Source organism: Salvelinus sp. IW2-2015, linkage group LG36, assembly GCF_002910315.2.
Source record: "Salvelinus sp. IW2-2015 linkage group LG36, ASM291031v2, whole genome shotgun sequence".
NCBI classification, from domain to species: Eukaryota; Metazoa; Chordata; class Actinopteri; order Salmoniformes; family Salmonidae; genus Salvelinus; species Salvelinus sp. IW2-2015.
The window spans coordinates 28,440,533-28,468,334 of NC_036875.1; the positions used below are offsets into that span (position 1 = coordinate 28,440,533).

At 43.7% G+C, this 27,802-nt stretch overlaps 2 protein-coding genes across 6 annotated transcripts in view; one reads left to right on the forward strand and one right to left on the reverse strand.

Annotated features, from left to right (window-relative positions):
• LOC111959939 (leucine-rich repeat and calponin homology domain-containing protein 1) overlaps positions 1 to 17,993 on the forward strand; it is a 93,382-nt gene extending 75,389 nt beyond the window's left edge. For 3 of the 5 annotated variants that reach the window (XM_070437607.1, XM_070437609.1, XM_070437608.1), the window contains 4 exons: positions 7,545 to 7,654; positions 7,791 to 7,928; positions 8,044 to 8,121; positions 10,813 to 12,788. In XM_070437607.1, coding sequence (XP_070293708.1) covers positions 7,545 to 7,654; positions 7,791 to 7,928; positions 8,044 to 8,121; positions 10,813 to 11,097 — 611 coding nt within the window. In that variant the 3' untranslated portion in view covers positions 11,098 to 12,788. Of the gene's footprint in view, positions 1 to 7,544; positions 7,655 to 7,790; positions 7,929 to 8,043; positions 8,122 to 10,812; positions 12,789 to 14,952 lie in introns of those variants that run through there. The other 2 variants (XM_070437610.1, XM_070437611.1) reach the window with 1 other exon arrangement.
• A 95-nt stretch (positions 17,994 to 18,088) lies between these two features.
• On the reverse strand, positions 18,089 to 26,996 carry esd (esterase D/formylglutathione hydrolase). The gene is made up of 9 exons (XM_023981801.2): positions 26,888 to 26,996; positions 25,791 to 25,869; positions 24,919 to 25,007; positions 24,587 to 24,685; positions 24,340 to 24,464; positions 24,088 to 24,207; positions 23,912 to 24,010; positions 23,607 to 23,774; positions 18,089 to 18,409 (listed from the first exon to the last, which is right to left on the reverse strand). The coding sequence occupies exons 2-9, from the start codon at positions 25,856 to 25,858 to the stop codon at positions 18,329 to 18,331; spliced, it is 849 nt and encodes a 282-aa protein (XP_023837569.1). The 5' UTR covers positions 25,859 to 25,869; positions 26,888 to 26,996; the 3' UTR covers positions 18,089 to 18,328.
• Positions 26,997 to 27,802: the final 806 nt, after the last annotated feature.

Below are 27,802 nucleotides of genomic sequence, written 5' to 3' on the forward strand. Positions count from 1 at the left end.
GTGAGGTGAATTCAGACTCCTAGACTGCCCAGTCTGCCTGGGTATGAATGGTGTACACAGTATGCAGTAAATGGTGACCGGGTCACAGCTTCTGCCTGTTTTGATTTAGTATCCATGGCACCACAAGTTATTTAGACTGGACTGAGCAGGGCTGAACTGTGCCAGTTTACTGAGAGAAATACATGCTGAGGCTGGCTGGCTCACTGACATTAACTTCTTTGAGACGATGTCAAAAAGCGCTTTATAACTGCAGTCCATTATCATTATTTTTTATGAAGGACCAGCTACAGAGACTGTATACGTTTTTAACTTTATGACTGTCCTCTCCATGACTACACTGTCTGGACCAATGACAGGGTCTTGCTGTGTCATCGCTTTGGGACCAATTTGTTTGGTGAAGAAATATCCGGAAGCGTTGTTTGGTGCTAAAACTGTCCAGATGGTCTGCTTGCCTGAGCATGAGAGGGAAGGAGAGAGAAAGAGGGAGATGTCGCCCTGTAGGATACATTCATGCTGTGCCCTTCCAGAATGTTCTGAGAGTCTGTGCTGTGTCCTTCCAGAATGTTCTGAGAGTCTGTGCTGTGTCCTTCCAGAATGTTCTGAGAGTCTGTGCTGTGTCCATCCAGAATATTCTGAGAGTCTGTGCTGTGTCCTTCCAGAATGTTCTGAGAGTCTGTGCTGTGCCTGTGTGTGAGCCCAGAGTGTTAAGTTCTGAAATGAGCTAAGAGGAGGCAGTGGCTCCTTTTCTACGCTTTCCCAATCTCTCCCTCTTTCTCTCTCTGCTGTTCATTCACTCCCTTTAGGATGCCCAGGAGACCCCACACCACTCAGGATTAGCCTCCGATTACAACAAAATGCACAACTATAAAATCAAACTATTTGTCACATGCGCCGAATACAACAGACTGTGAAATGCTTACTTACGAGCCCTTAACCAACAAGCAGTTCAAGAAATAGAGTTAAGAAAATATTTTCGAAAATAACATTAAAAATAAAATAAAAGTAGCACAATAAAATAACAATAACAAGGCTATATACAGGGGGTACCGAGTCATTGTTCTGGGTTACAGGTTAGTCGAGGTAATTTGTACATGTAGGTAGGGGTAAAGTGACTAGGCATAGATAATAAACAGCGAGTAGCAGCAGTGTAAACACAAAGGGGGTCAATGTAAATAGTCCGGGTGGCCATTTGATTAATTGTTCAGCAGTCTTATGACTTGAGGGTAGAAGCCTTTTCGACCTAGACTTGGCGCTCCGATACCGCTTGCCGTGCGGTAGCAGAGTGAACAGTCTATGACTTGGGTGACTGGATTCTTTGACCATTTTTTGGGCCTTCCTCTGACACCGCCTAGTTATAGTTCCTAGATGGCAGGTAGCTTGGCCCCTGTGATGTACTGGGCCGTACGCACTACCCTCTGTAGCGCCTTACGGTCGGATGCCGAGCAGTTGCCATACCAGCCGGTGATGCAACCGGTCAGGATGCTCTCGATGGTGCAGCTGTATAACTTTTTGAGAATCTGGGGACCCATACCAAATCTTTTCAGTCTCCTGATGGGGAAAAGGTGTTGCCGTGCCCTCTTCATGCCTGTCTTTGTGTGTTTGGACCATTTTTTATTTATTCATTTTTATACCCTTTTTCTCCCCAATTTTCGTGATATCCAAATAGTAGTTACATTCTTGTCCCATCGCTGCAACTCCCGTACGGACTCGGGAGAGGCAAAGGTCGAGAGCCATGCATCCTCTGAAACACGACCCTGCCAAGCCGCACTGCTTCTTGACAGATTGCTCGCTTAACCCGGAAGCCAGCCGCACCATTGTGTCAGAGGAAACACCGTACAACTGGCGACCATGTCAGCATGCATCAAATAAAATGTTATTAGTCACATGCGCCGAATACAACAGGTGTAGTAGACCTTACCGTGAAATGCTTACTTACGAGCCCCAACCAACAGTGCAGTTTCAAAAAATACAGATAAGAATAAGAGATAAAAGTAACAAGTAATTAAAGAGCAGCAGTGAAATAACAATAGCGAGACTATATACAGGGGGGTACCGATACAGAGTCAATGTGCGGGGGCACCGGTTATTTGAGGTAGTATGTACATGTAGGTAGAGTTATTAAAGTGACTATGCATAGATGACAATAGAGAGTAGCAGTGGTATAAAGAGGGGGTGGGGGGGGGGGCACTGCAGATAGTCTGGGTAGCCATTTGACTAGTTGTTCAGGAGTCTTATGACTTGAAGGTAGAAGCTGTTTAGAAGCCTCTTGGATCTAGACTTGGCGCTCCGGTACCGCTTGCCGTGCGGTAGCAGAGAGAACAGTCTATGACTAGGGTGGCTGGAGTCTTTGACAATTTTTAGGACCTTCCTCTGACATTGCCTGGTATAGATTTCCTAGATGGCTGGAAGCTTGGCCCCAGTGATGTACTGGGCCATTCGCACTACCCTCTGCCTTGCAGTCGGAGGCCGAGCATTTGCCATACCAGGCAGTGATGCAACCAGTAAGGATGCTCTCGATGGTGCAGCTGTAGAACCTTTTGAGGATCTGAGGACCCATGCCAAATCTTTTCAGTCTCCTGAGGGGGAATAGGTTTTGTCATGCCCTCTTCACGACTGTCTTGGTGTGCTTGGACCATGTTAGTTTGTTGGTGATGTGGACACCAAGGAACTTGAAGCTCTCAACCTGCTCCACTGCAGCCCCGTCGATGAGAATGGGGGCGTGCTTGGTCCTCTTTTTCCTGTAGTCCAAGATCAGCTCTTTTTGTCTTGCTCACGTTGAGGGAGAGGTTGTTGTCTTGGCACCACACTGCCAGATCTCTGACCTCCTCCCTATAGGCTGTCTCATCATGGATGGTGATCAGGCCTATCACTGTTGTGTTGTCAGCAAACTTAATGATGGTGTTGGAGTCGTGGGTGAACAGGGAGTACAGATGGGGACTGAGCATGCACCCCCGAGGGGTCCGCATCATGGGCGCTCGCATGTGTGTCAGGGTTGTTCTCAATTCAGAATTTAATTGAGTATGCCTCATACATTTTTATTATTATTTTATTTATTTATTTAACCTTAATTTAACCAGGTAAGCTAGTTTAGAACAAGTTCTCATTTACAACTGCGACCTGGCCAAAATAAAGCAAAGCAGTGCGACACTAACAACAACACAGAGTTACACATGGAATAAACAAGCGTACAGTCAATAACACAATAGGGGGGGAAAAGTATACAAACAGTGTGTGCAAATGGCAATAAATAGGCCATAGTAGCGAAGTAATTACAATTTAGCAAATTAACACTGGAGTGACAGGTGAGCAGTTGGTGATGTGCAAGTAGAAATACTGGTGTGCAAAAGAGCAGAAACGTAAATAAAAACAATATGGGGATGAGGTAGGTAGATTGGGTGGGCTATTTACAGATGGGCTATGTACAGCTGCAGCGATCGGTTAGCTGCTCAGATAGCTGATGTTTAAAGTTAGTGAGGGAAATATGTCTCCAGCTTCAGCTATTTTTGCAATTCGTTCCAGTCATTGGCACCAGAGAACTGGAAGGAAAGGCGGCCAAAGCAGGTGTTGGCTTTGGGGATGACCAGTGAGATGTACCTGCTGGAGCGCGTGCTACGGGTGGGTGTTGTTATCGTGACCAGTGAGCTGAGATAACGCGGAGCTTTACCTAGCATAGACTTATAGATGACCTGGAGCCAGTGGGTCTGGCGACGAATATGTAGCGAGGGCCAGCTGACTAGAGCATACAGGTCGCAGGGGTGGGTGGTATAAGGGGCTTGGCACGGATGGCACTGTGATAGACTGAATTCAGTTYGCTGAGTAGAGTATTGGAAGCTATTTTGTAAATGACATCGCCGAAGTCGAGTATCGGTAGAATAGTCAGTTTTACGAGGGTATGTTTGGAGGCGTGAGTGAAGGAGGCTTTGTTGCGAAATAGGAAGCCGATTCTAGATTTAATTTTGGATTGGAGATGTTTAATATTAGTCTGGAAGGAGAGTTTGCAGTCTAGCCAGACACCTAGGTAAATTCAATTCTTGAATTTGAACTGAGGTAGTAAACAGGATACAGAATTGCAAATTTGAATTAAAGGAAATGTTATTGTATTCAGGGAAATTCTACTACCTCTTCTATTCTATATTAGGTGTAGTCTATGTACACCCGAGTGGCGCAGYTGTCTAAGGCACTGCATCTCAGTGCTAGATGCGTCACTACAGATCCTGGTTCGATTCCAGGCTGTATCACAACCGGCCATGATTGGGAGTCCCATAGGGCGCCGCACAATTGGCCCAGCATCGTTAAGGTTTGGCCGGAGTAGGCCGTCATTGTAAATATCAATTTGTTCTTAAATGACTTGCCTAGTTAAAGAAATATACACTGAGCACCCCCTTTTGCCCTCAGAACAGCCTCAATTTGTCGGGGCATGGACTCTACAAGGTGTCAAAACCGTTCCTCAGGGATGCTGGCCTATGTTGACTTCAATGATCCCCACAGTTATGTCAAGTTGGCTGGATGTCCTTTGGGTTGTGGACCATTCTTCATACACATGGGAAACTGTTGAGCATGAAAAACCCAGCAGTGTTTCGGTTCTTGACAAACCAGCGTCTCAGTTGTCTGAAGGCTTAAAAGTCCTTCTTTAACCTGTCTCATCCCCTTCATCTACAGTGATTGAAGGGGATTTAACAAGTGACATCAATAATGTGTCGTAGCTTTCACCTGGATTCACCTGGTCAGTTTGTCATGGACAGAGCAGGTGTTCTTAATGTTTTGTACATCTTTTACATAAAACATGTCATTATATTGAATTGCACTGAATTACATTCTACTTCCTGTTACTCAATTTCGCATTGATTCAATTCGATTTTCAACTCATCAGTTGAATGGAGTCAATTCCCAGATTCAGAATTGAGCACAATCCTGGTGTGTGTGGTGCGTGAGTTGTTGATGGGGTAGTCAATGAATGCCAGGCAGTCTCTGTTTCTCCATCTGTGTAAAAGTGACTGACAGCCTGTCAGTATGGGCCTCTAAGGACCAAACATTATCAGAGAGAGGAGGGAAGGAAAGACAGGGAGAAAGGGGGAGGAGCTTATCATATCCTAATTAATTAACTCCGGTGTTTTATCACCACGTGACCAGCTTTAAGATGAGTGACCAGCTTTAAGATGAGTCCCTGATGTCATAAACCGTTATTGTTATTGTCAGGGTCAGGAGCAGCCCAGCCACAGTGAAGGAGGGTTGAGTTAAATCATTCCCGCATGCTATATTGTGACTGGCTGTATCTACGAACCCCCTCGTCTGGCCAATGTTGTGCTGGCCTAGTATGAGACCTCTGTGTGTTTACAATAATTGACATATCTGTGCTTCCTCTCTACATGGTCACGTCTCATTTTGTTATTGAATGTTCCCCTCCCTAACCACATTCACACCCTCTATAATAGTCAACATCCTGTTCTCTCTATGGCGATGGAGGAGTGATCGCCCCTCTCTACTCTATATCAGCCAGTCATGCTTCTGGATGAGGCCTGTGTGTGTGTTTATCTCTAACTTCCTACTGGGATAGCCCCTCAAGGAGCCATTGCCCCTGTAAGAGACGGTCAGATAGGGCCAACGTTATTAAAGTCTAGTGTGAATACTGTAGAAATGCATTCTCCTTTCCTTTTCCCCAAGCGTGGGTTGAAGTGTCCAGTGACTCTTGGGCTCCCCCATGTGGTGTGACTTTGTACCACAAGGCAGAGCTACAAGGGAGATTTATGACTAGAATATAGGCCACAGACTTAGTAAATGATTCACTCCTATGTTGTAGAACGATGGCTGTAACATGTGATCAGAGGCCAAGCCTGTTTCTCTCTTACACACACACACTCCTCTGAATACATTTCCTCCTCCCACACTTAAAAAAAAATGCTTAATTTCCTCTAATGCGTTTTCTTTGTTATATGTATGCTTACCAGTTAAAAAAGTGGTTTGATGAATATATTACAATCAGAGAAGACTTCTGAGTACAATAACACAAAACAAATAAATATGCTTAATTGTCAAGCCTCTTCAAATCTCCTGTCAGTTGCTGTGGGTCCTGGAGGGGTCATGCTATCTGTTGGTATGCAGGATTGACTAAGTGGGACGTCTTWAGGAAAACCAATTTTCCACATTCAATCTTCCTGCAGATGACTGCTTTCATGACAATGAAGGCAGCCCAGAGCCCAGCACTGTAGATTGCATCTGGATATGAATAAGTGGTTATGCAAGCATGCAGTAACAGTAGCTACATATACATACAAAGTGTGATTTCGGTGTCAGTGAATATTGCAGTATGCATTTACACTACATGACCAAAAGTATGTGGACACCTGCTCGTCTCATTCCAAAATCATGTGCATTAATATGGAGTTGGTTCCCACTTTGCCGCTATAACAGCCTCCACTCTTCTGGGAAGGCTTTCCACTARATTCTGGAGCATTGCTGCGGGGACAGGCTTCCAATTCAGCCCCAAGAGCATTAGTGAGGTCAGGCACTGATGTTGGGTGATTAAGCATGGCTCGCAGTCAGCTTTCCAATTCATCCCAAAGGTGTTCAATGGGGTTGAGGTGCAGGCCAGTCAAGTTTTTCCACACCGATCTCAACAAACCATTTCTTTATGGACCTCGCTTTGTGCACAGGAACATTGTCCTGCTGAAACAGGAAAGGGCCTTCCCCAAACTGTTGCCACAAGTTGGAAGCACATAATCGTCTAGGATGTCATTTTATGCTGTAGCTTTAAGATTTCCCTTCACTGGAACTAAGGGACCTAGCCCGAACCATGAAAAACAGCCCCAGACCATTATTCCTCCTCCACCAAACTTTACAGTTGGCACTATGTATTCGGGCAGGTACCGTTCTCCTGGCATCCGCCAAACCCAGATTCATCCGTCGGACTGCCAGATGGTGAAGCGTAATTCATCACCCCAGAAAACGTGCTTCCACTGCTCCAGAGTCCAACGGCGGCGAGCTTTACACCACTCAAGCTGAAGCTAGGCATTGCGCATGGTGATCTTAGGCTTGTGTGCTGCTGCTCGGCCATGGAAACCCATTTCATGAAGCTCCCGACGAACAGTTCTGGTGCTGACGTTGCTTCCAGATGCAGTTTGGTACTCGGTAGTGAGTGTTGCAGCCGAGGACAGACAATTTGTACGTGYTTCAGCACTCGGCGGTCCCCTTCTGTGAGCTTGTGTGGCCAACCACTTCGCAGCTGAGCCGTTGTTGCTTCAGTAAGGCCATTCTACTGCCAATGTTTGTCTTGGCTGTGTGCTTGATTTTATACACCTGTCAACAACGGGTTTGGCTGAAATAGCCGAATCCACTCATTTGAAGGGGTGTCCACATACTTTTGTATATACAGTATAGTGTATTTAGGCTACAGTATGTGTGCTTTTATGGGTGTGAAATGCATGCTGGCATGTGTGTGTGAATGGGTCTGAATGTATGTGTACAGTACAGTATGTGTAAGTGTTAGTTGCTGAGCACCCTGTCTAACGGCTGACCTGTTGTTCTCTCCTCCGGCCTGTTGGGGGTAGTGTTCCTGAGGACCCATAAGAGTCTGGAGTCTGTGGATCCTCAGTTCACCATGAGGAGGAAGATGGAACAGCTGAGAGAAGAGCTGGAGCTGATGGAACAGCTCAGAGAGGTGAGAGCTTCTCTGTCAATTTCTTTCTCTCCCTCACTCTCGTCTGGAAGTCAACTCCCCATCCAGCAGCATTATGTCCTCAGTTTGTGCATGTGTGTATGTTTTGACCCCTCTTACCCCTCCTGTCTCCCCTCAGAGTATAGAGAGCAGACTGAAGGTGGCTCTTCCTGAAGACCTCGGCTCCTCCCTCATGGACGGGGTGGTGCTCTGCCATCTGGCCAATCACATTCGCCCACGCTCCGTGGCCAGCATCCATGTGCCCTCGTCCGCTGTGGTACGTCTGGGGGTCAATGAGGGGTTGACAAGGGATAAGTAGGAATGGGTGATTCTTTGTGTTATAGACAGTTATAGTCTGTGTTGAGCTATGTGTTCTATGTGTGACCCCATAGCCCAAACTCAGCATGGCCAAGTGTCGGAGGAACGTGGAGAACTTCCTGGATGCCTGTAGGAAGATGGGCGTTCCCGAGGTAAGGCACTCCTGTCTGTTAGATAGTGGCACCTCATTGATCCTGAATCAGCCACTCTATTTCAGATTCACCTGTTAGAGTTGGGATTTGACTGAAGGAAACTGATCCTTGATCTGTTAAGTTTGAATAAATGCTACAGTGCATCATTGGGGTTGGAATCTAGTTGTGGGTGGGCTGATTAGGGATCAGTGAAGCAAACAGCCTGTAGAGGACACAGATACTATGCACACTAGAATGGAGCGTCAGAAAGGGCTTGTGCTGGGATGAAACTAGACCATTTGACAAGTCTACAACTTCTTTAGTTTATACAGTAATACAGTTAGTTCTAGGAATATGTATTTGACATTGGGACCAAACCCCTTTTATAATCATCACCTTAAAACAATCTTCCCAGTCAGAGCACAGAGTTTGATCCCAGAACTGGCACATCTAGCCTATCACCTTCCCACCTCCCACTACCTCCTCTGAAAGAGAGAGAGAAAGTTATGACACAAGCATTAGAGCTGCATCATCATCATCATCATTACACTGGACTATACTGTCATCATCACGGCTTTGGGCTTCCTCTATGCTGTACCAAATGACCAGTGGTACACTTTTAAACTTTGACCCGGCTCTTGCCTGTTTCTGACCCCAGCGTGTGCCAAAGACAAAAATGAGTTTAACAGGAGCTGGTGTGCGCTCATGTCATTTACTTGACTAAAACATTTTGTGTGTGTATGGGTTGGTAACATAGGACTTGGCGACTGCACTTCCTGATTTGGATCATTAAGAAATGCTAGCGGCCATGACTGAATTCAAACGTGAATTGGTTTCGGGGTGTGGTTTGATTCTGAATGATTCTGAATGATTCTGAATCAAACCACACCCCAAAACCAATTCACGTTTGAATTCAGTCATGGTCGCTAGCATTTCTTAATGAGTGTTCACAGGTGTGAAGAGTTAGCCAAATTATTCTGCCAATTAGCTTCAGCCAGCTGGTGTGCAACCGTGGCAAAGTTGGTTTGACTTTGGATAGCCTATCTCTAGGGATAGTTAGGGACCATCAATAATTACACAATGCAAATGGGGCAATAATTTCATGTTGGACATCTTTTAGTTGTCTCATCGAATGCTTTCAATATTTATATACCACTTTTTACAATTTATAGTTGGTTTGAGGTTTAAGTCATTGAAATGGAGCTACCTTTTAAAATATTGTCCCAAGTACATTGTGTAATTTACTGATGGTCCCTAAGTAGCCCCATAGGGATATTGAATGTCAAACCAAATTGACCATCAGGGCATTAAGATCGGTCTTGTGCAGCTGCGCTCCGAATTGATGATTACTTGGGTGCTGTGGGAATGTGGGTAGGATTAAAATAAACCCAACCCACGGACAACTGTTACAGTACCCTTCATTCCGTGACATACGATTGTTTCCTATCATTTTTATGACCAACATTATCCTTTTTACACTTTGTAGTCAAATTTGACACTATAATATTTTTTTTTGACTCCTATCGATGCCACATAGGCCATTTTCAAAACGATAAGTTTCTTTTTAGGGGCAATCACTCTTTAATAAGTGTGCTTGTGTGTGAGTATCAAATTGGCCCAGTGACCCTGGCTCCTCGTTGCTATGTGATTGCTCCTTTTAGTAAATATATTCAGTAATTATGACCATTATTTCTGTCACCCAGTGACTACACATACAGTAGCATTGGGACTCATTATTTGGTCATACCCTAGTATAGTAAGCACAGCTGTGATTGTGTTTAAAGGATTCTCTCTTCACTCAATGAGCCTGGTCGAAACCTCACACTACAAAAGTTGCCTTTCAGTCACTGTGTTTGAGTAGCCTGATGGGACTGTACATTAGAATGCAAAGTATCACCATTACCAACAGTGAGACTGTCTGAGATTGGCTGCTTCCTTAGACCTCCTGCTTGCTTGCTGTTGCTAGTCTGGTTTTGCTTGTGTAACCTGGCCCTAGCCAACTTGTAATCCTACTGCTTGCTGGCTGAAATGTCGCTGCCTCACTGAAACAGGTGCTTTATGCTGGATTGAAAGCTAATGCTAGCAAACGCAAGTGAAGGTGTAGCTGGCAAACACCGACCGCACCCTCATTGCTCGTAACGCTCCACACCACAGCATGGCCTGCTTTCTGAAAGAGAGACAGAGTTCAGTCTCAGTTTGATAAAATTAGTAAGTCACATACTCTCTCTCAAAAAGCAGCCCTGCACATTGCCCTGGTAACCCACGCCTGCGCAGCCCTGCACAAAAAACACACACCTTGACCCCTGACCTCGGTTCCCACTGGTTAACATCCTGCTTTGTTTCTCTGTTCTGTTTTCCTGTCGGACCACCCTCTATCTTTCTTCTCTTCTTCTCCCCTGAATCCCCTCCCCTTATTTCTCTTTTCCTGGCACTCCCTTCCCATTTTCTTCCTCTTCTTTGTTCTGGTATTTTTTCTCCTATGTGTTGTTCTTCCCCTCATTATTCTCATCCACTTCTATCTGGCTGTATTTCTCTTCTTCATCCACAAAATTCTTTGATGTTCCTATGTGAGCCCCTTCCTTTCTATCTGTATCATTCTCTTCCCCCCATTCTCCATTCATCCCTTCAACTTCTTTTCCTTTTTTCCAATCCTTCTCCCTTCACCTTCATTTACATGTATGTTACCTCCTCCGCTCCTCTTTGGGGCCTCAGTCGTCCCTCTGCTCAGCATATGACATCATCCAGTGTCACCTGCGGCCGATCCGTGTCACCGTGTGCGCCCTGGTCGCCATGGAGACCCCCACAGAGGGGAGGAACTCAGACAGACAGGGGGAGGACCCGAGTCCAAACCCAAGCCCTGCCCCAGAGGTGTCTACACAGGTCGCCTTGGCTCCGTCTCCCGCCTGGCAGCCCTGGGACCTGATTGGCTCGAGCCTAGTACATGTCTTCTGTCTCCTCCTGCTGTTTGTGGCCTATAGCTGGAGCGAGCTGACGTAATGCCACCTGTCAATCTCCTGTCAAAGCCCCCCCTCCCGCATGTGCCAACACATCTCCGTCCGCAATCCTCCTCCTCTTTTTCTTCAACCTCGTTTCTGTCCAGAAAAAACTGCTGACTCACACACATAGTGTGTCTCTCATACACACTTTTATTCATGCACACATTGCAGATGCGCACCAATAAACTCCAATAAATACCAACTCACAACCTCACACACATACTGTCCCCATCAATACTGCACATTCCAACTGTTGAAAGAATCCTGGAGCTTGTACACAAGAGGTTTACCGGAAGACTCTCTACAACTCTTTGACCAATGTGTCAAATCAAGCCTATCATGTTGGACTCTTGGCTTTATTAATGCCCTCTGGGGTCACAGACCTGTCTCTTGGTTCCATACAGCCTGTCTAGTTTGGGTCCAGGTAAGCACAGAGCATTAATAGGGTTCCTCTATCAAGCTGGATCTTGGCGCTTTTTTGTCGCATTGGTCTCTCTCTTCGAGACACATCAAATACAGGTAAAATACTGTCTGCTCAAAGGATTAGTAAAGCTCAATAGTGATGCCAACTATGACACAAAGACACAACAAACAGTTTATAGGTTTGGACCTAATAAACACACCACTTATGACTAGACTGTAAAATGTCACTACAGAACACTGTCACTAAATAAAGTTCAATAATCACGTCACTACTGCACATCTTTACCACCCGACCATCTACAGGTAACTGCCAAAATAATGGAAACGCTTGAGTAAATGATGGATACAAAATATATTGAACGCAGATGCTTCCACACAGGTGTGGTTCCTGAGTTAATTAAGCAATTAACATCCCATAGGGTCATGTATAAAAAGGCAGGCCATTATTTTGGCTACTATGGCGATGTCCCCATAGGATGACAGGGCACGAGTGATCACTGAGTGGTTTGATGAGCATGAAAACGATGTAAACCATATGCCATGGCCATCTCACTCCCCAGATCTCAATCCAATTTAACACGTATGGGAGATTCTGGAGCGGCGCCTGAGACAGCGTTTTCCACCACCATCAAAACACCAAATTATGAAGTTTTTTGTGGAAGAATGGTGACGCATCCCTCCAATAGAGTTCCAGACAGTTGTAGAATCTATGCCAAGGTGCATTGAAGTTGTTCTGGCTCGTGATGGCCCAACACCCTATTAAGACCCTTTATGTTGGCGTTTCCTTTATTTTGGAAGTTACCTGTACATAACTTTCATATTGCTATAGTTGATTTACCCTGGGGGAGTTACATGACTACAGTATGTAGAAGTTTTGGGCCGACTATTGTATTACTTACTTTAAAACCTCATGAAGACACATTGGATGGAAGTTTATTTTACCCAGCGACTGCAATTGGTATGCCATTATACTATTATTTATGTGTGTTTTAACTCAGCCATTGCTGTGAGGCTTTATAATGACTTGTATATCTGATGGTGTGAATGGAACTGGTAATAAATGTACAGTTACCACCTCACCTATTTTGTGTTGCTGTTCTCTGAAGAATGATGATGCTGTTCAGATTCTTCATAATGGTTATTCAACATACTCCTACACACACCTGTACTGTCTATGTCCCCTCATCACCATCGTTGCATTGAGAGGTCTTGATTTACTTATGTTTGGTCTGTCTCCCTATTTCTGTTCCACTCATTCCCGAACCCCCCCCCCCCNTATGACATCATCCAGTGTCACCTGCGGCCGATCCGTGTCACCGTGTGCGCCCTGGTCGCCATGGAGACCCCCACAGAGGGGCGAGACTCAGACAGACAGGGAGAGGTCCCAAACCCAAGCCCTGCCCCCGAGGCTTCTACACAGGTGGCCCAGGCTCCGCCTCCAGCATGGCAGCCGTGGGACCTGATTTGCTCGAGCCTGTTACACATGTTCTGTCTTCTCCTGCTGTTTGTGGCCTATAGCTGGAGTGAGCTGACGTAACACTACCTGTCAATCTCCTGTCAAAGCCCGCCCTCCTCTCAGCCCTGCCCCCCGCATGTCCCACACTTCTCCTCCTCCTCTTTTTCTTGAACGTCTTGTTTCTGTGCTCTTCTCCTCTGTCTGATTCACACACACAAGTGTCTCTCATACACAGATTGCAGATGCGCACCATTAAACTCCAATAAATACCGACTCACAACCTCACACACATGCATTCGTAAACTGTCCCCACCAATAACGCACATTCCAACTGTTGAAAAGAATCCTGGCGCTTGTACACAAAAGTTACCTGAAGTCTCTACAACTCTTTGGCCAATGCGTCAAGTCAAGCCTGTCATGTGGGACTGTTCGTTTTATTAATGCCCTCCGGGGTCAGACACATGGTCATACACACTGATTCCCCATGTGGTCATACAGTCTCTTGGTTCCATACAGCTTGTCTAGTTTGGGTCCAGTCCAGGTAAGCACAGAGCACTAGTAGAGCTCCTCCATCATGCTGGATTTTGGAGCTTTTTTGTTGCATTGGTCAGTCTCTTCAAGACTCATTTAGATACAGTATACCAACTGTATTTACACCTGTACGTCTGTTTGAAGGAAATGGCAACGCTCAATAGTAATGCCATCCACGAGACAATGACACAACAAACAGTGTATAGGTTTGGACCTAATAAACACACCACTTATGACTAGACTGTAAAATGTCACACAGCACACTGTCACTAAATAAAGTTCAATAATCACGTCACTACTGCACCTCTCTAGCACTCAACCATCTACGTTACTCTCATTCTAATATAGTGTATTTATCCTGGGGTAGTTACATGACTACGGTTCAGTATGTATACTTTTTGGCCCAACTGTTGTACTATTCTGTTAAGCCATATATTCATTTTCTTATTTTAAAACCCCAAGAGGGTACATTGGATGGAAGTTTTATTTTACCCAACTTTCTTATTTCCAAGCACCTGGACTGAATAAAAGGTGTGAAAAGATCCATAATTTCTAAACATACAAACCATTTGCACATGCAATATTACAGAACGAACTAATCTGGAGGTCTTATGTTGAAGGGCTAGTGAATATGATATGTGTTCAGTAATATGTGAACTGTACTAGAAGCTCATTCATTTAAATGAGAACTTTGATACTTTGAGGCCAGCAGTGCTGCTACTGTCCATTGATTGATGTATGTATGTCTGTAGTTGAATTTAAAGCAATGAGGGTTAACCTTCTTTTCTGACTTAATTTAAAAGCCATGGATGTAGTGTCCAAAATTGCCCCCAAACTGTCCATCTGTTTCTATCCATATTTTCCTTTTAACTCTGTTAGCTTATTCACTGTTGTCATGTCAACCTTGCCAGCGACTATGTTGGAGTGCAATTGGTTCGCCATTACTGTATACTATTAGTTGGGTGTGTTTTAACTCTTAGTCAGTGCTGATTTTGATGGACCTTGAGGCTTTTTCTGACTTGTATATCTGATGGTGTGAATGGAACAGGTAATAAATGTACAGTTTGGGGTTATTCTGTCTCTGTGTTGCTGTTCTCTGAAGGAGGATGATGAATTCAGTGCTGTTTCTTCATATAGGATCTTCAGCATACTTCCACATAAACCTGTACTGTCTGTATGTTCACTCATCACCATAGTTGCATTGAGGTGTCTTTTTGATTGACTTGTTTTTTTCTGCCTCGTCTCTCTCTTTCTGTCCCACTCGCTATCTCCTCCCCGACTCTCGCTCGCTATCTCCTCTCCCTCCTCCCCCGACTCTCGCTCCCTCCTCCCCCCACTCTCGCTCCCTCCTCGCTATCTCCTCTCCCTCCTCCCCCGACCTCCTCCCTATCTCCTCTCCCTCCTACTCTCTCTCTCTCTCTCTCTCTCTGTGTGGAACCTCGACAGGATAAGCTGTGTCTGCCTCATCACATACTAGAGGAGAAGGGTATGATAAAGGTGAGCATGACAGTTCAGGCGCTGGTGGATGAGACTTCAACCAAGCAGGCTCTCTTCACGTGAGAGGGAAGAAGACCAACACACCAACATAGACACACCACTTTGTCAAAGTGAACCAACACAAGTTGCCATTATGCCTTTTCCAAAGGACTGTAGCCTATATCTCAGTCTTCCTTTCGTGATTCTTACAACCAGAGTTTGAAGTTACACATTGATGCGTGGGGTGCCCTGACATGCAAAGCTGACAGGGATGTCCGCATTGATGTTTTTTAATTCTTACGAGAGCATCCAGCAGCCTTGGACACTCCTGTAGCTTGAACCCTGCCTACAACAGCTTCTAGAATGCTGCACCGTGTATGTTTGACTATGCATTTCACCCCTCTATTCCTAAGGCCAGGTATATCACCCTCAGTATTGAGAATTGTATTGAGAATAGACACTCCAGCATAGCGGTCTCTCTGCTACAGCTTCCCTATTTCAAGATATTTACAATGAACGTGACTGAGAGTATACATTGAAAAGAATCCCCCAAATATTTCACTAATAGGTAATATATTTTAGGTTTAGTTCTGTATATTGTATTATGTTTTACTTTAAATGGATCTCTCACCACCTCTGTAGGGGTTGAAGTATTGTCTTAACATTATGGGAACATTGTGTTTTGGTTGTTGAATCAGGAGTGGTTGTGGGTATGTAACTCAGGGTAGGTGTGGGCTTACTACACTGTCATGCTTCATTCCGTAGCCTGCTTCTCGGTCTATGGTATTACTCTAACATTGTGTGTGTGCCTGACTGCATGCGTGTGTGTCAAAGAGAGTGACACGAGTCATAGTTAGCCAGAATGAAAAAGAGGGTTTGCATTCCCTAGTACATTGTATACCTCTAAATAACCTCTAGAAGCGTGGGGTGATGCTGACCATGCTAGGTGGTCATGTAGGACCTACAATGTTAGCGTTTAAAAGTAACTGATACATTCACTGATTTAGAGACTGTTAGCAGTATCTGAAGAGTTGATGCTTGAGCGCCCAATATCCCACTACTACACAAAACAGCAGAACACTCCAAAATAAGAATACTAAGTGTGTGTGAGTGAGCAATGGTGTTGGGCTTTTTATTGTACAGATATGCATTTTATACAGCTTGGTATCCAAAGCATAAGCTTTAGCAGTAAAAACAAACAAATGTTTCACTGGATAGATTTGACAGTTGCCAAAACTAAACTGTTTTTTCAGAGCACTTATGAGACAGCAATTCATTAAAGCTAGAATCCTTAATTGAAACAATGACAGAGGCCATCACGACTTTGTTTTGGTAAAAAGCTGAGGGATGGGCCTGAATAAATGTAACCACTCTCAAATTCATAGACAGCTATGAATGCAAGGTTTGACCAGCCATGATATAAAAATTTGTTTTAACCATGTTTTGAACCTATACTGTGTTTGTTTACATTGACATTGTTTACAAACATTGGGAGTAAAACAAGGTTTTATTCTGGGTTCCAATGGGGTACGACAGTTTAACTAAGCTTGTGAGGCATTTATAAGTTATATTCAAGAATCAAATGGGTATATCATTAATTTATAAGTCCAAAAATGGATGTAGCAACTAATGATTCCAGCTTTAATGTTTTTGAATATATGGTTTGTACTATTCCAGTGATCTAAATGTCTTTAGACGTATGGTAAATTTTATGAGAAGTAGTGACGTGAAGTGTCAATGTGATGGTTCGTGCGAGTGGGTTTTGTATTTAGAAAGTATTGTAGTAGTATATTTCTTACTTTATGGGGCGACCAAATTCACATAGAAATGTGAGGTATAGCTCTGTTATTCTCATTGAAAAGTAGATCTGTTCCATCTACGCTATTTCTATGCATCCCGTTCTTATATCTTTACCTTTCGGTTTTGTACACCAGCTTCAAACAGCTGAAAATACAATCGGTATGGAAAATATTTCACAGCGGTTTAGAAGGTACAATGATTGTCTACTCTATACTTGCTTGTTTTTTCACAAACTGAAATCTGACGAACTATTCAAATTTTTGCAACCAGGAAATGGCGGAGCAATTTCTGCATAGTGAATCTAAGAGCAATTTGAATATTTTAAGTCACCGCCACACTCCTCAGGCAAAGTGAACAATCTCTTAGCAATGAGATCACTCCAGTTCCTGATTCTAATGTAGAATTCAAAGAACAATTACAACACTACTATTTATGTATATAATGTAGCTAATATTTAATATATATATTTTTTTTAATTCTGCACAGTAATCCTACTTTAATACTCAAAGTAATTTCCTTTCCACCAAGCTAAATAGAACTACTCAGGTGATAACATTTGACTACCAGTATCCCTTCTCCCAGTCCTAACATTTCGATGATAGAAAAGAGATGTGTAAACTAAAAGGGAAATATGACATTTGCTTAGTAGGAGAAAGTAACTGTAGCTTAGTTTCCTTATGGAGGTTTGGGCCGTGTGCTGCAAACCTGACAGTTTAGAAACCTAAAGAGGGGACTTAAYATTTAAATTGTCATTACTTTTAGTTCATTGATTAGTCACGTCAATCCCTTGGGCCTTTAGGTGTGGCTGACTACGGGCCTGAAATTATCTGCACTTTAAAGAGACTGTTTTGGCAACTGACAAATCTCAGCGCTCCATTTTAAATTAGAAATGTGTGTATGACATCTTTTGAACTATACAAATCTGCTAAATGTTTTTACCACAGTGTGACTGCTGAGTTGAGCAGTTTTGCCCCTTTCTACCTTTYTCTGTTTATAGTCCTGAAAGCTTGTACTCAGTTTTGTACTTTGATTGGGAGGAAATGTTTTTTTTATGTTTAGGTTTCTTAAAATTGAGATACCATTTTGTACCTCGTCATATTGGTGTACAGCAATTTTGATTTTATTGCATGAAACACCCCTTTAATGTTGCCTTAACTGCTGTGAATAATGTATATTTCATCACTATCAGTAAAAACCTTCTGTAAAAAGCACATTGTCTTATGTTCTATAGTCCACCTACATGTATTTTGTATTGATCTCAGATGTCAACGTGTATAAGCCTAAGGTCATAAAATGGAATCAAAAGTAAAAACTGAACCTTTATTTCAGAAATACAGTTGAGTGACCACATGATTTGCAAGCAAGCTCCTCTTAACACCAAACATCCTGGCCCCACTATTGTCTGTTCTGAGTTTGACTCAACATAGCAAGTGTATTCATATCAGGTTAATTTTAGCTCGGCCTCTCTGGATGGGACAGTTGGACAATACCCGGTGCACAGTTGGGGTAGAAGGCACAGAAGAGGGTTCTAGTCCAGCAGTCAGTCTTAAGCGTTGAGGAACTTGGCGTGGTGCTTGATGTGGTCGGTGATGAAGGAATAGATGAAGAAGTAGCTGTGGTCGTAGCCCTGACGGAAACAAATGGCACTGTTAGTCTGACACGGCATAGAACTGGCAGCAGTGAAATCACACAGCAAAGTCACCAACCCTAGTCCAGTACACATAGTACAGTGGTTCCTCCTTTAAATGTTGCCAGAATTATATGGCACATTAATTGTCAGCCATTTTTACCATTAATACTAGTTTGAGAAGCATTTGATAGTCTTCAATATTGGCATTAGAGAATTTAAAACCTTTTTTGTAAGAACATAGTATATGTGATTGATTGTGAAATTTTTCTTCATTAATATTATGGTGTTTCTATTCCAAGAAAAACGAAACCATCAGGGTTTCCGTTAGGATGGAACGGAAAATATGGCTCCGTACAACGTGACGGCCGGGAGTAGGCTACAGTACTAAGAGGATTCTAAAATAATATCTAAGGGGCATTTTTCATTAGGGAAAATCTTATGTGAGAATATCTAAAAAGGGGATTTTATAATTCTAAATAAAAAAAATACAATATTTTGGAGATTATTTCGTTTTCATTTAACCTGGAGTGAACGAGGAAAAAGGCCATTCTTGACAATGGGGTGAGACATTCTCACTAATTTATATATAAAGCCAGTTTGTTATTTATTTTTGTTTTTAGAGGGAGAAAAACCAAAAGCCACCTCATGGGTCTCCCGATCGCGACCGGCACGGGTATCGAACTAGCATCTGTAGCAACGCAGTGTCTTAGACTGCGGAACATATCCCAATCYACGTGATCGAAGCAGTCTTGAAGCGTGGAATCAGATTGGTCGGACCAGCGTTGAACAGACCTGAGCGCGGGAACTTCTTGTTTTAGTTTCTGTTTGTAGGATGGAAGCAACAAAATGGAGTCGGTCAGCTTTTCCAAAAGGAGGGCGGGGGAGGGCCTTATATGCGTCGCGGAAGTTTGAATAACAATGATTTAGGGTTTTACCAGCCCTGGTAGCACAATCGATATGCTGATAGAATTTAGGGAGTTTTGTTTTCAGATTAGCCTTGTTAAAATCCCCAGCTACGATGAATGCAGCCTCAGGGTGTGTGGTTTCTAGTTTACATAGTCAGATAAAGTTCGTTCAGGGCCATCGATGTGTCTGCTTGGGGGGGAATATATACGGCTGTGATTATAATCGAAGAGAATTCCCTTGGTAGATAATGCGGTCGACATTTGATTGTGAGGAATTCTAAGTCAGGTGAACAGAATGACTTGAGTTCCTGTATGTTGTTATGATCACACCACGTCTCGTTAATCATAAGGCATACCCCCCCGCCCCTCTTCTTACCAGAAAGATGTTTGTTTCTGTCAGCGCGATGCGTGAAGAAACCAGCTGGCTGCACCGACTCCGTTAGCGTCTCGAGTGAGCCATGTTTCCGTGAAGCAAAGAACGTTAGTCTCTGATGTCTCTCTGGAATGCTACCCTTGCTCGGATTTCATCAACCTTGATGTCAAGAGACTGGACATTGGCGAGTAGTATGCTAGGGAGTGGAGCGCGATGTGCCTGTCTCCGAAGCCTGACCAGAAGACCGCTTCGTTTGCCCCTTTTACGGYGTCGTTGTTTAGGGTCGCCGGCTGGGATCMGATCCATTGTACTGGGTGGAAGGCAAAACACAGGATCCGCTTCGGGAGAGTCATATTCCTGGTYGTAATGATAGTGAGTTGACGTTGCTCTTATATTCAGTAGTTCCTCCCCACTGTATGTAATGAAACCTAAGATTACCTGGGGTACCRATGTAAGAAATAACACGTAAAAAAACAAAATACTAGTTTCCTAGGAACGCGAAGCGGCCATCTCTGTCGGCGCCGGAAGTAGACCGGATTCGAACCAGGGACTGTAGTGATGCCTCTTGCAGTAAGATGCAGTGCCTTAGACCACTGTGCCATTCGGGAGCCATGACCAATATATACTGTCCTACTAATAACCCATCCTGGAAACGTTTGCAGAATTCACAGCCTGCTACGCTTGTGAAAAACAGGGTTAATAATAATAATTTCCCCCCCTTCCACATGTTAAAGGTTCCAATTGATCATGTTTTTTTAATCAATTAGTATATTTGAGTTTAACCACAATATTTGTTCTGTCTTTTCTGGTGGATTTAACGGAAATTGCAACCAATCACGGCCGGTTGTGATACAGCCAACCTAACTAAGAAATACATTTGACGATGGGGGAGAATTCTCCTTCTAGGCAAGTCTTGTCCTAATAGCGCTGTACAACGTGACCGTGTGTGTTTGAAAGAGTATTTTCCAGTAAGCAACAATTTGTTTACCTTCATTAGACAACTTTGTTCCAATATTTCTGTAATTCACTGATATTTATTCCCATAGTAATTCGTTATGATCCATAACTAAACATCTGCATTTTGAAAGTATTTTTATCATTATTTTATTAACGAAAGCATAAAGATGCTGATGAAGAAATGCAGTACAGTATATGCTTCATCCGACATTGAGGTTGCATGAGGTCACCCACACGCACTTTAAAACATTTGGATAATAAATAATTTAGAAGATAGAAACCGCCTGCATTTGTTTATTAGGCTTCTGTGCAGTCTGACAAGTAAACAGCCTACAGTACATACTGTAGTAAACATGGTAAAGTGCCTAATTCCTTACATAAGGGAGAGCAGGACATGTCCAGACTTTCTCTGTGACCTCAAGTACTCTGTCTAATGCTTTTTCGGGTTGCATCAGTCATGGACAGTACTACAGTACACTTGTGATAAACAAGTGTTTGAAAACCTGTTTTCAAAATGCCTCCAGCTGTCCATCACTACTGTAAATAAAAACACAGCATCCTGTTACATTCTTTATTGTAACCACAATGTCACAAATTATTTGTATCTACCTTTCCAATTACTTTTAGAGTTTGTAATTTACAAGTGTGTGCTTTTCATGTCATTTTTCATTAAATCCAGTTCGGATTTAAGTATAACTTTTGACTGACGCCTTCAGTGAGAGGTCTAATGCTCTAATATTTAATAATTTCTGCCCTCCGAATTCATATCCAAGGGCATTTTTCGCACCATTATTAGTTACATTGTTTTAGTTTGAACGTGCAGACAGGCACTAATAACAGCAGGAACGTTACCCTAGTCAGCGCCATTATTAGTGCAATGCCCCTTAAAGTGTTGCTCTGTGCTACCCAGTGGGGCAGGGGTCCACCCCCCCTCCCAATGGGCTAGGTCCGTCTTGTGCGCTGCTCTGCGGCCCGTCCCGTGCCTCCTGCCCTCGTGCCTTGAACGCCTACCGCAATCTCAGTGCATTCAGCTGGAGAATTGCAAGGCAATACCATTGTGCGCCACTCGGGAGCCAATATACACTGCATCCAGGATGGCACATCAATGCGAGCTGTGGCAAAAAGGTTTGCTGTGTCTGTCAGCGTAGTGTCCAGAGCATGGAGGCGCTACCAGGAGACAGGCCAGTACATCAGGAGACGTGGAGGAGGCCGTAGGAGGGCAACAACCCAGCAGCAGGACCGCTACCTCCGCCTTTGTGCAAGGAGGTGCACTGCCAGCAACCCTGCAAAATGACCTCCAGCAGGCCACAAATGTGCATGTGTCTGCTCAAACGGTCAGAAACAGACTCCATGAGGGTGGTATGAGGGCCCGACGTCCACAGGTGGGGGTTGTGCTTACAGCCCAACACCGTGCAGGACGTTTGGCATTTGCCAGAGAACACCAAGATTGGCAAATTCGCCACTGGCGCCCTGTGCTCTTCACAGATGAAAGCAGGTTCACACTGAGCACATGTGACAGACGTGACAGCTGTCTCTTATACACATCTAGATGTGTATAAGAGACAGCTCCATGTGCTCGCCAGAGGTAGCCTGACTGCCATTAGGTACCGAGATGAGATCCTCAGACCCCTTGTGAGACCATATGCTGACACATGCACATTTGTGGCCTGCTGGAGGTCATTTTGCAGGGTTGCTGGCAGTGCACCTCCTTGCACAAAGGCGGAGGTAGCGGTCCTGCTGCTGGGTTGTTGCCCTCCTACGGCCTCCTCCACGTCTCCTGATGTACTGGCCTGTCTCCTGGTAGCGCCTCCATGCTCTGGACACTACGCTGACAGACACAGCAAACCTTTTTGCCACAGCTCGCATTGATGTGCCATCCTGGATGAACTGCACTACCTGAGCCACTTGTGTGGGTTGTAGACTCCGTCTCATGCTACCACTAGAGTGAGAGCACCGCCAGCATTCAAAAGTGACCAAAACATCAGCCAGGAAGCATAGGAACTGAGAAGTGGTCTGTGGTCACCACCTGCAGAACCACTCCTTTATTGGGGGTGTCTTGCTAATTGCCTATAATTTCCACCTTTTGTCTATTCCATTTGCACAACAGCATGTGAAATKTATTGTCAATCAGTGTTGCTTCCTAAGTGGACAGTTTGATTTCACAGAAGTGTGATTGACTTGGAGTTACATTGTGTTGTTTAAGTGTTCCCTTTATTTTTTGGAGCAGTGTATATTGTCCTGCTAGAAACGTTGTTTGCAGAATTCACACAGGGTTAATAATATATCTGTGAGAATATCCGAGGGGCTTTTTATATAATTTTAAATTAATAATAATAGCTTTGATTCAAAATTAACAATATTTTGGAGATTATTTATTTTTCAAATAACGGAAAAAGGCCATTCTTGAACATGGGGTGAGACATTGTTACTAATTTGTAAATAAAGCCAGTTTGTTTTTTAGAATTATTAACTTCTGTTTTTAGAGGGAGAGAAATCAAAAGCCTACCATCACCTCATGGGTCTCCCGGTCGCGGCCAGCACGGGTATTGAACCAGCATCTGTAGCAACCCATTGCATTGCAATGCAGTGTCTTAGACCGCTGCGTCACTCGGGCGTGTACAATATGACCGGTCGGGAGTAGGCTACAGTAAGAGCAAAATAACATTTCCACACCCTAATTGTAGTCCAAGTTTCTCTTAGAATAAAACCTTAGCGTAACAACAGTTTTAGTAAGTAATACTGATGAATAGCAACAAAAAAGTGTATTTTTAGAGACACAGTAGCACCTTGGGACCCAAAAGCATAATCTAACTCCCCCTTGCGCTGGTCTGGAGAAATGAAGTAGTGACGCAGGGTACTGTACTAGTACAGTACTCGCAAAACTTTTAGTTGATCAACCACTGTAGGCATTTCAAGATCAAACRGTTGTTATAGTTGGCCGTTGGGTGGCAGCACTCACCGGCTGCAGCCTGAACACAACAGGAATCTTCTTTTCTGAGCAGGCGGCGATCAGGTTGTCAGGAAGCAGCTGGCTGGCCGACAGGAACTGGTCATCACGGCCCTGGTCGATCAGGATGTCCAGCTGTGGGCCTGAGTATGACGCTGCCAGCACCGTGGCATCATACGCCTGGAAAGGAGGAAAAGGAGAGGAGGAAGAATGATTAAAAACTAATGTTATTGTTCTGGAATTCCACTCCTCAAGGTCAGACCTGTAGTTTGTGATCCCATTGATTTGGCCAGTCCCCCTATAACCCAATATTGTACCTCCCAGGTCTTCTTGTCTTCTCCTAGGTACCCAGAGAAGGCCTTCTGCCCCCAGGCACACTGGATGGGGTTACAGATGGGGGCAAATGCAGAAACAGCCTGCAGAGAGAAAGGGATTCATTCATATGTTCAAAAGATGTTGAGATCATAATGAAAAGACTTCCATATTGCAATGCCTTGTATTTTCCAGGGTTCTTCAGGGCGCAGATGAGGGCTCCGTGTCCCCCCATGGAGTGGCCGGAGATGGACATCTTCTCTGGGTCAGCGGGGAAGTTAGCGTTGATCAAACGAGGGAGCTGAGAAAAAAAAAAAAAAAAAAAAGAGTTGGGAGGTGGTGATTAGCAGCGCATAGCAGTATCAATGGATTCACAATAGTAATAGTAAATGCTACCATCAGCACGACTACTATTATCATGTGACCGACACACCTCCTCAGTGACATAGGTGTACATGCAGTAGTTGGTCTTCCAGGGCTCCTGGGTGGCGTTGACATAGAAACCAGCCCCTGTGCCAAAGTCCCAACTCTCATCTTCACCCTCGATGTTACAACCACCTGAACACCACATAAAGAGTAGGAAGGTCAGGTGGGAGCTATAATTACTATTAAAAGGTGGGCGTGAGCATTGATTTAGTAAGGGGTGAATTATGCAATCCGTAAAGTGTGTGCATGCGTACGTGGGCTGGTGTCTGGGGCGACGATGATGATTCCATGCTCAGAAGCTGCCTGCTGACTGCCAGCCTTGGTGATGAAGTTCTGCTCTGTGCATGTCAACCCTAGAAGCACACAGTCTGACATGAAGGGCAACATTTGCAACACACAGGTAAAATCTAAGTAGTTGATCAGATTTTTATTCTAGATCAGTGCAAGTATACAGGCAAGATCTTGACGAGTAGTTGAATCAGGTGTGTTGGTGTTGGGATAGAACAAAAACCTACCCATTCTGGGCAGGGATGGTGACCACTCTCTTTATGTAACATATGAGAGACCATGGACCGTGAGAACTCACCAGAGAGCCAGTAGAACACGGGGCACTTCTCATTCTCGGCTTTAGGAGGCAGGTAGACAGCGACCTTCATTTTACACTTCAGCTCAGTGCTGAGAAAAGAAAATGCATTACATCAAGTTTCTGCCATACTGCATGTTTCCACCCAAGCCATATGGGCACTTGTAAAACTATCATTTGTGTATTCCAATGGAAAAAACAGCAGTGTGTTGCATTGATGTATAACAGTGAAACAGACATTAGCTAACAGACTGACTTAGCCGTTACAGAATAGGTACTGTTTGGGGTGGCACAGATCATTTTTCAGTACCATCTTTGTTCTCGATTCGGCCAAATATATATCTTCAAAAAATKTTAGTGTTGAGTTGCAGGTGGTTTGTTTGAATTTAGAAAATGCTCTGCTATTAAAATAATTGTTTTGCTCCATGAAGTAATCCAACAATGTGTACGCCAAAATCTTGTCCATTTCAAATATCTCCTTATTGATCGAGACAGGTGTGGCATGACATGCAGCACTTTGGGGTGGACATAGTTCTCAATCAATGAGAGATGATTTGAAATAGACAAGATGGTGGTGTACACATTGTTGGATTATTTCATTGAGCAAAAACTGTATATATTTAAAAATAGCATTTTCTCAATTCAAACGAACCACCTGCAACTCAACACTGACATTTTTTGAAGATACATGTTTGGCCGAATTGAGAACGAAGATAGTATCGCCAAGTTAAGGTTGGTCGAAAATTCTCTGCTATGCCAAACAGTACCTATACTGTAATGGCTAATGGGGCATCACATTAGCCTGTTACAATCTGCTAGCTAAAACAGAATATGAGCTCTCTAGAGATTATTCTAGTTTCACGAGGCTAGCTCACCTGTCATGCTCGAACACCTTCTGGTAGCCGCCACTGCACTTGTTGGATGACACTTGGGCGAGGGCCATAGTTCGGTTACCTTTGGCAAGTCCACAAGGGAAAGAGTTATATTGTAAGGGACATTCTTTCACAAATCTTGCTGCTACAGTTTTGCGTAGACCAGACAACATTGCATTTGGAAAACTATCTTTCTTAGCTAGCAACTACTAGCATGCTAAAACTGTTGCATAGACCCTTTTCCAGTAAACGACACTGACGTCAAGCACTGAAGCGCGGTAAGAAAGCCATCGCCATCTGCGCCCATTCAACATACCCCTTGCGTTATAATTTTCTAATCTAAATAACTTTTGGGGGGTTCCTATACGCTTACAATGATGTTTTAATTATTGTTTGAACAGTTCTTTGGTTGTGATCTTTATTTTGGATGCAGCAGTTAACTAKAATGTTAACGCTCATTTATATAAACTAGGCAGAGCCATTTTACTGGTTGAAGTTTAAGTATAATGCAGTTKATTTGCAATGAAGACAAAAACTATTTTACACAGGCCATTTCATACGAGCCTTAATATTCAATTATAACCCAATAGTAATGAGAAATGCACTCATGAGCAACATGTAAATATATGCTTTTGTTACTGGCGTTCTACAAGGACTCCCCCACCAACTTGCGCGCATCGCCCTCGTGCGGCTGTTTGTAAACACAGAAAGGGGTTTAAGTCCACAGATGCATTCAAAAATAGAATGGCAAGTTGGTCAAAGTCATTCCACAGGGCAGGATACCCGGCCAAGAAGATAGGCCCAAAACACAACTGTGCTAGCTACCGTATGAACAGTAACATTTTCAAAAAGAAACCACTTGAAAGCATGCATGGTGCAGCCTCTGTAAATCGCTAGATGATCAATCGATGAAAGGTATAAAGCCTTCATAGCAAAAGAATGCAGAACTTGCCACATTGTATCGGTTTCTGTGTAGCTGTCTGACTTATTCCAGCGAACCAGAGCCACTCTGCAAGCAAGCTGCACGTAAAACGCTAAGTAACTTCTACTTCATGATCATAGAAACACCGCAAATAAGTGTTAATTTACACTTGACATACCTTGTTAAATCACGATTATTGAGAATAGCTTCACTTTGGTTCCTGCTACGTCTCCGCTGCTTGGTTTTAGTAGTCCAACGTGAGGTTCGACGTGAAACGTCATGGAGATACCGCCCCTTGAATCTTCAAGTGTATGTCGATATGCAACCGAAAGGTTGCGTTGTTGTCAAAGAAAAGTTAAGAGACCCTGTGATGATTGTTTTTAAACAAAACCATAGCTTTGGCTCACAGGCTAACTGTTAAAAAAAATATTCAGTATGACTAAAACAGCATCGACCCCCCCCCCCCCCCCAGCTCTGACTTTGCTGATAACTATTTTATTGAGGAAAGGTGTACATACTATGCCTGTGATGTGGTTGCCTCACCTAGCTATCTCAAGATGAATGCAATAACTGTAAGTTGCGTCTGCTCTTTTAATTTTTTTTATTTTACCTTTATTTAACTAGGCAAGTCAGTTAAGAACAAATTCTTATTTATAATGACGGACTTGGAACAATGGGTTAACTGCCTTGTTCAGGGCCAGAATGACAGATTTTTACCTTGTTAGCTCGGGGATTCAATCTTGCAACCTTTGATTACTAGTCCAACGCTCTAACCACTAACGTAAACTCACTGACCTTATTTTAGCGCCCCAAAAACGTAATACTTCCAGATCAACTCTAATGTCAATAACATTGTAAGGCACAATTTCTCCCCTTTGCAACAGAATCAATGACATGACCTCTATGCTGCCCGTTTCTGCATAATTCAAGGCGGCAATGAGCTCCGTCGGGTCTTTTAAAAAATGGCGGGTGGGGAAGCGAAACTAATGCGTGATAGTGAGAAAGAGAGATGTCGTGTGGAAAAACAGCTTTTTTTCACTCGATCTCTCCAACTTATCACCTTATCGCCTCTAAAATGTAAATAAAACACTAT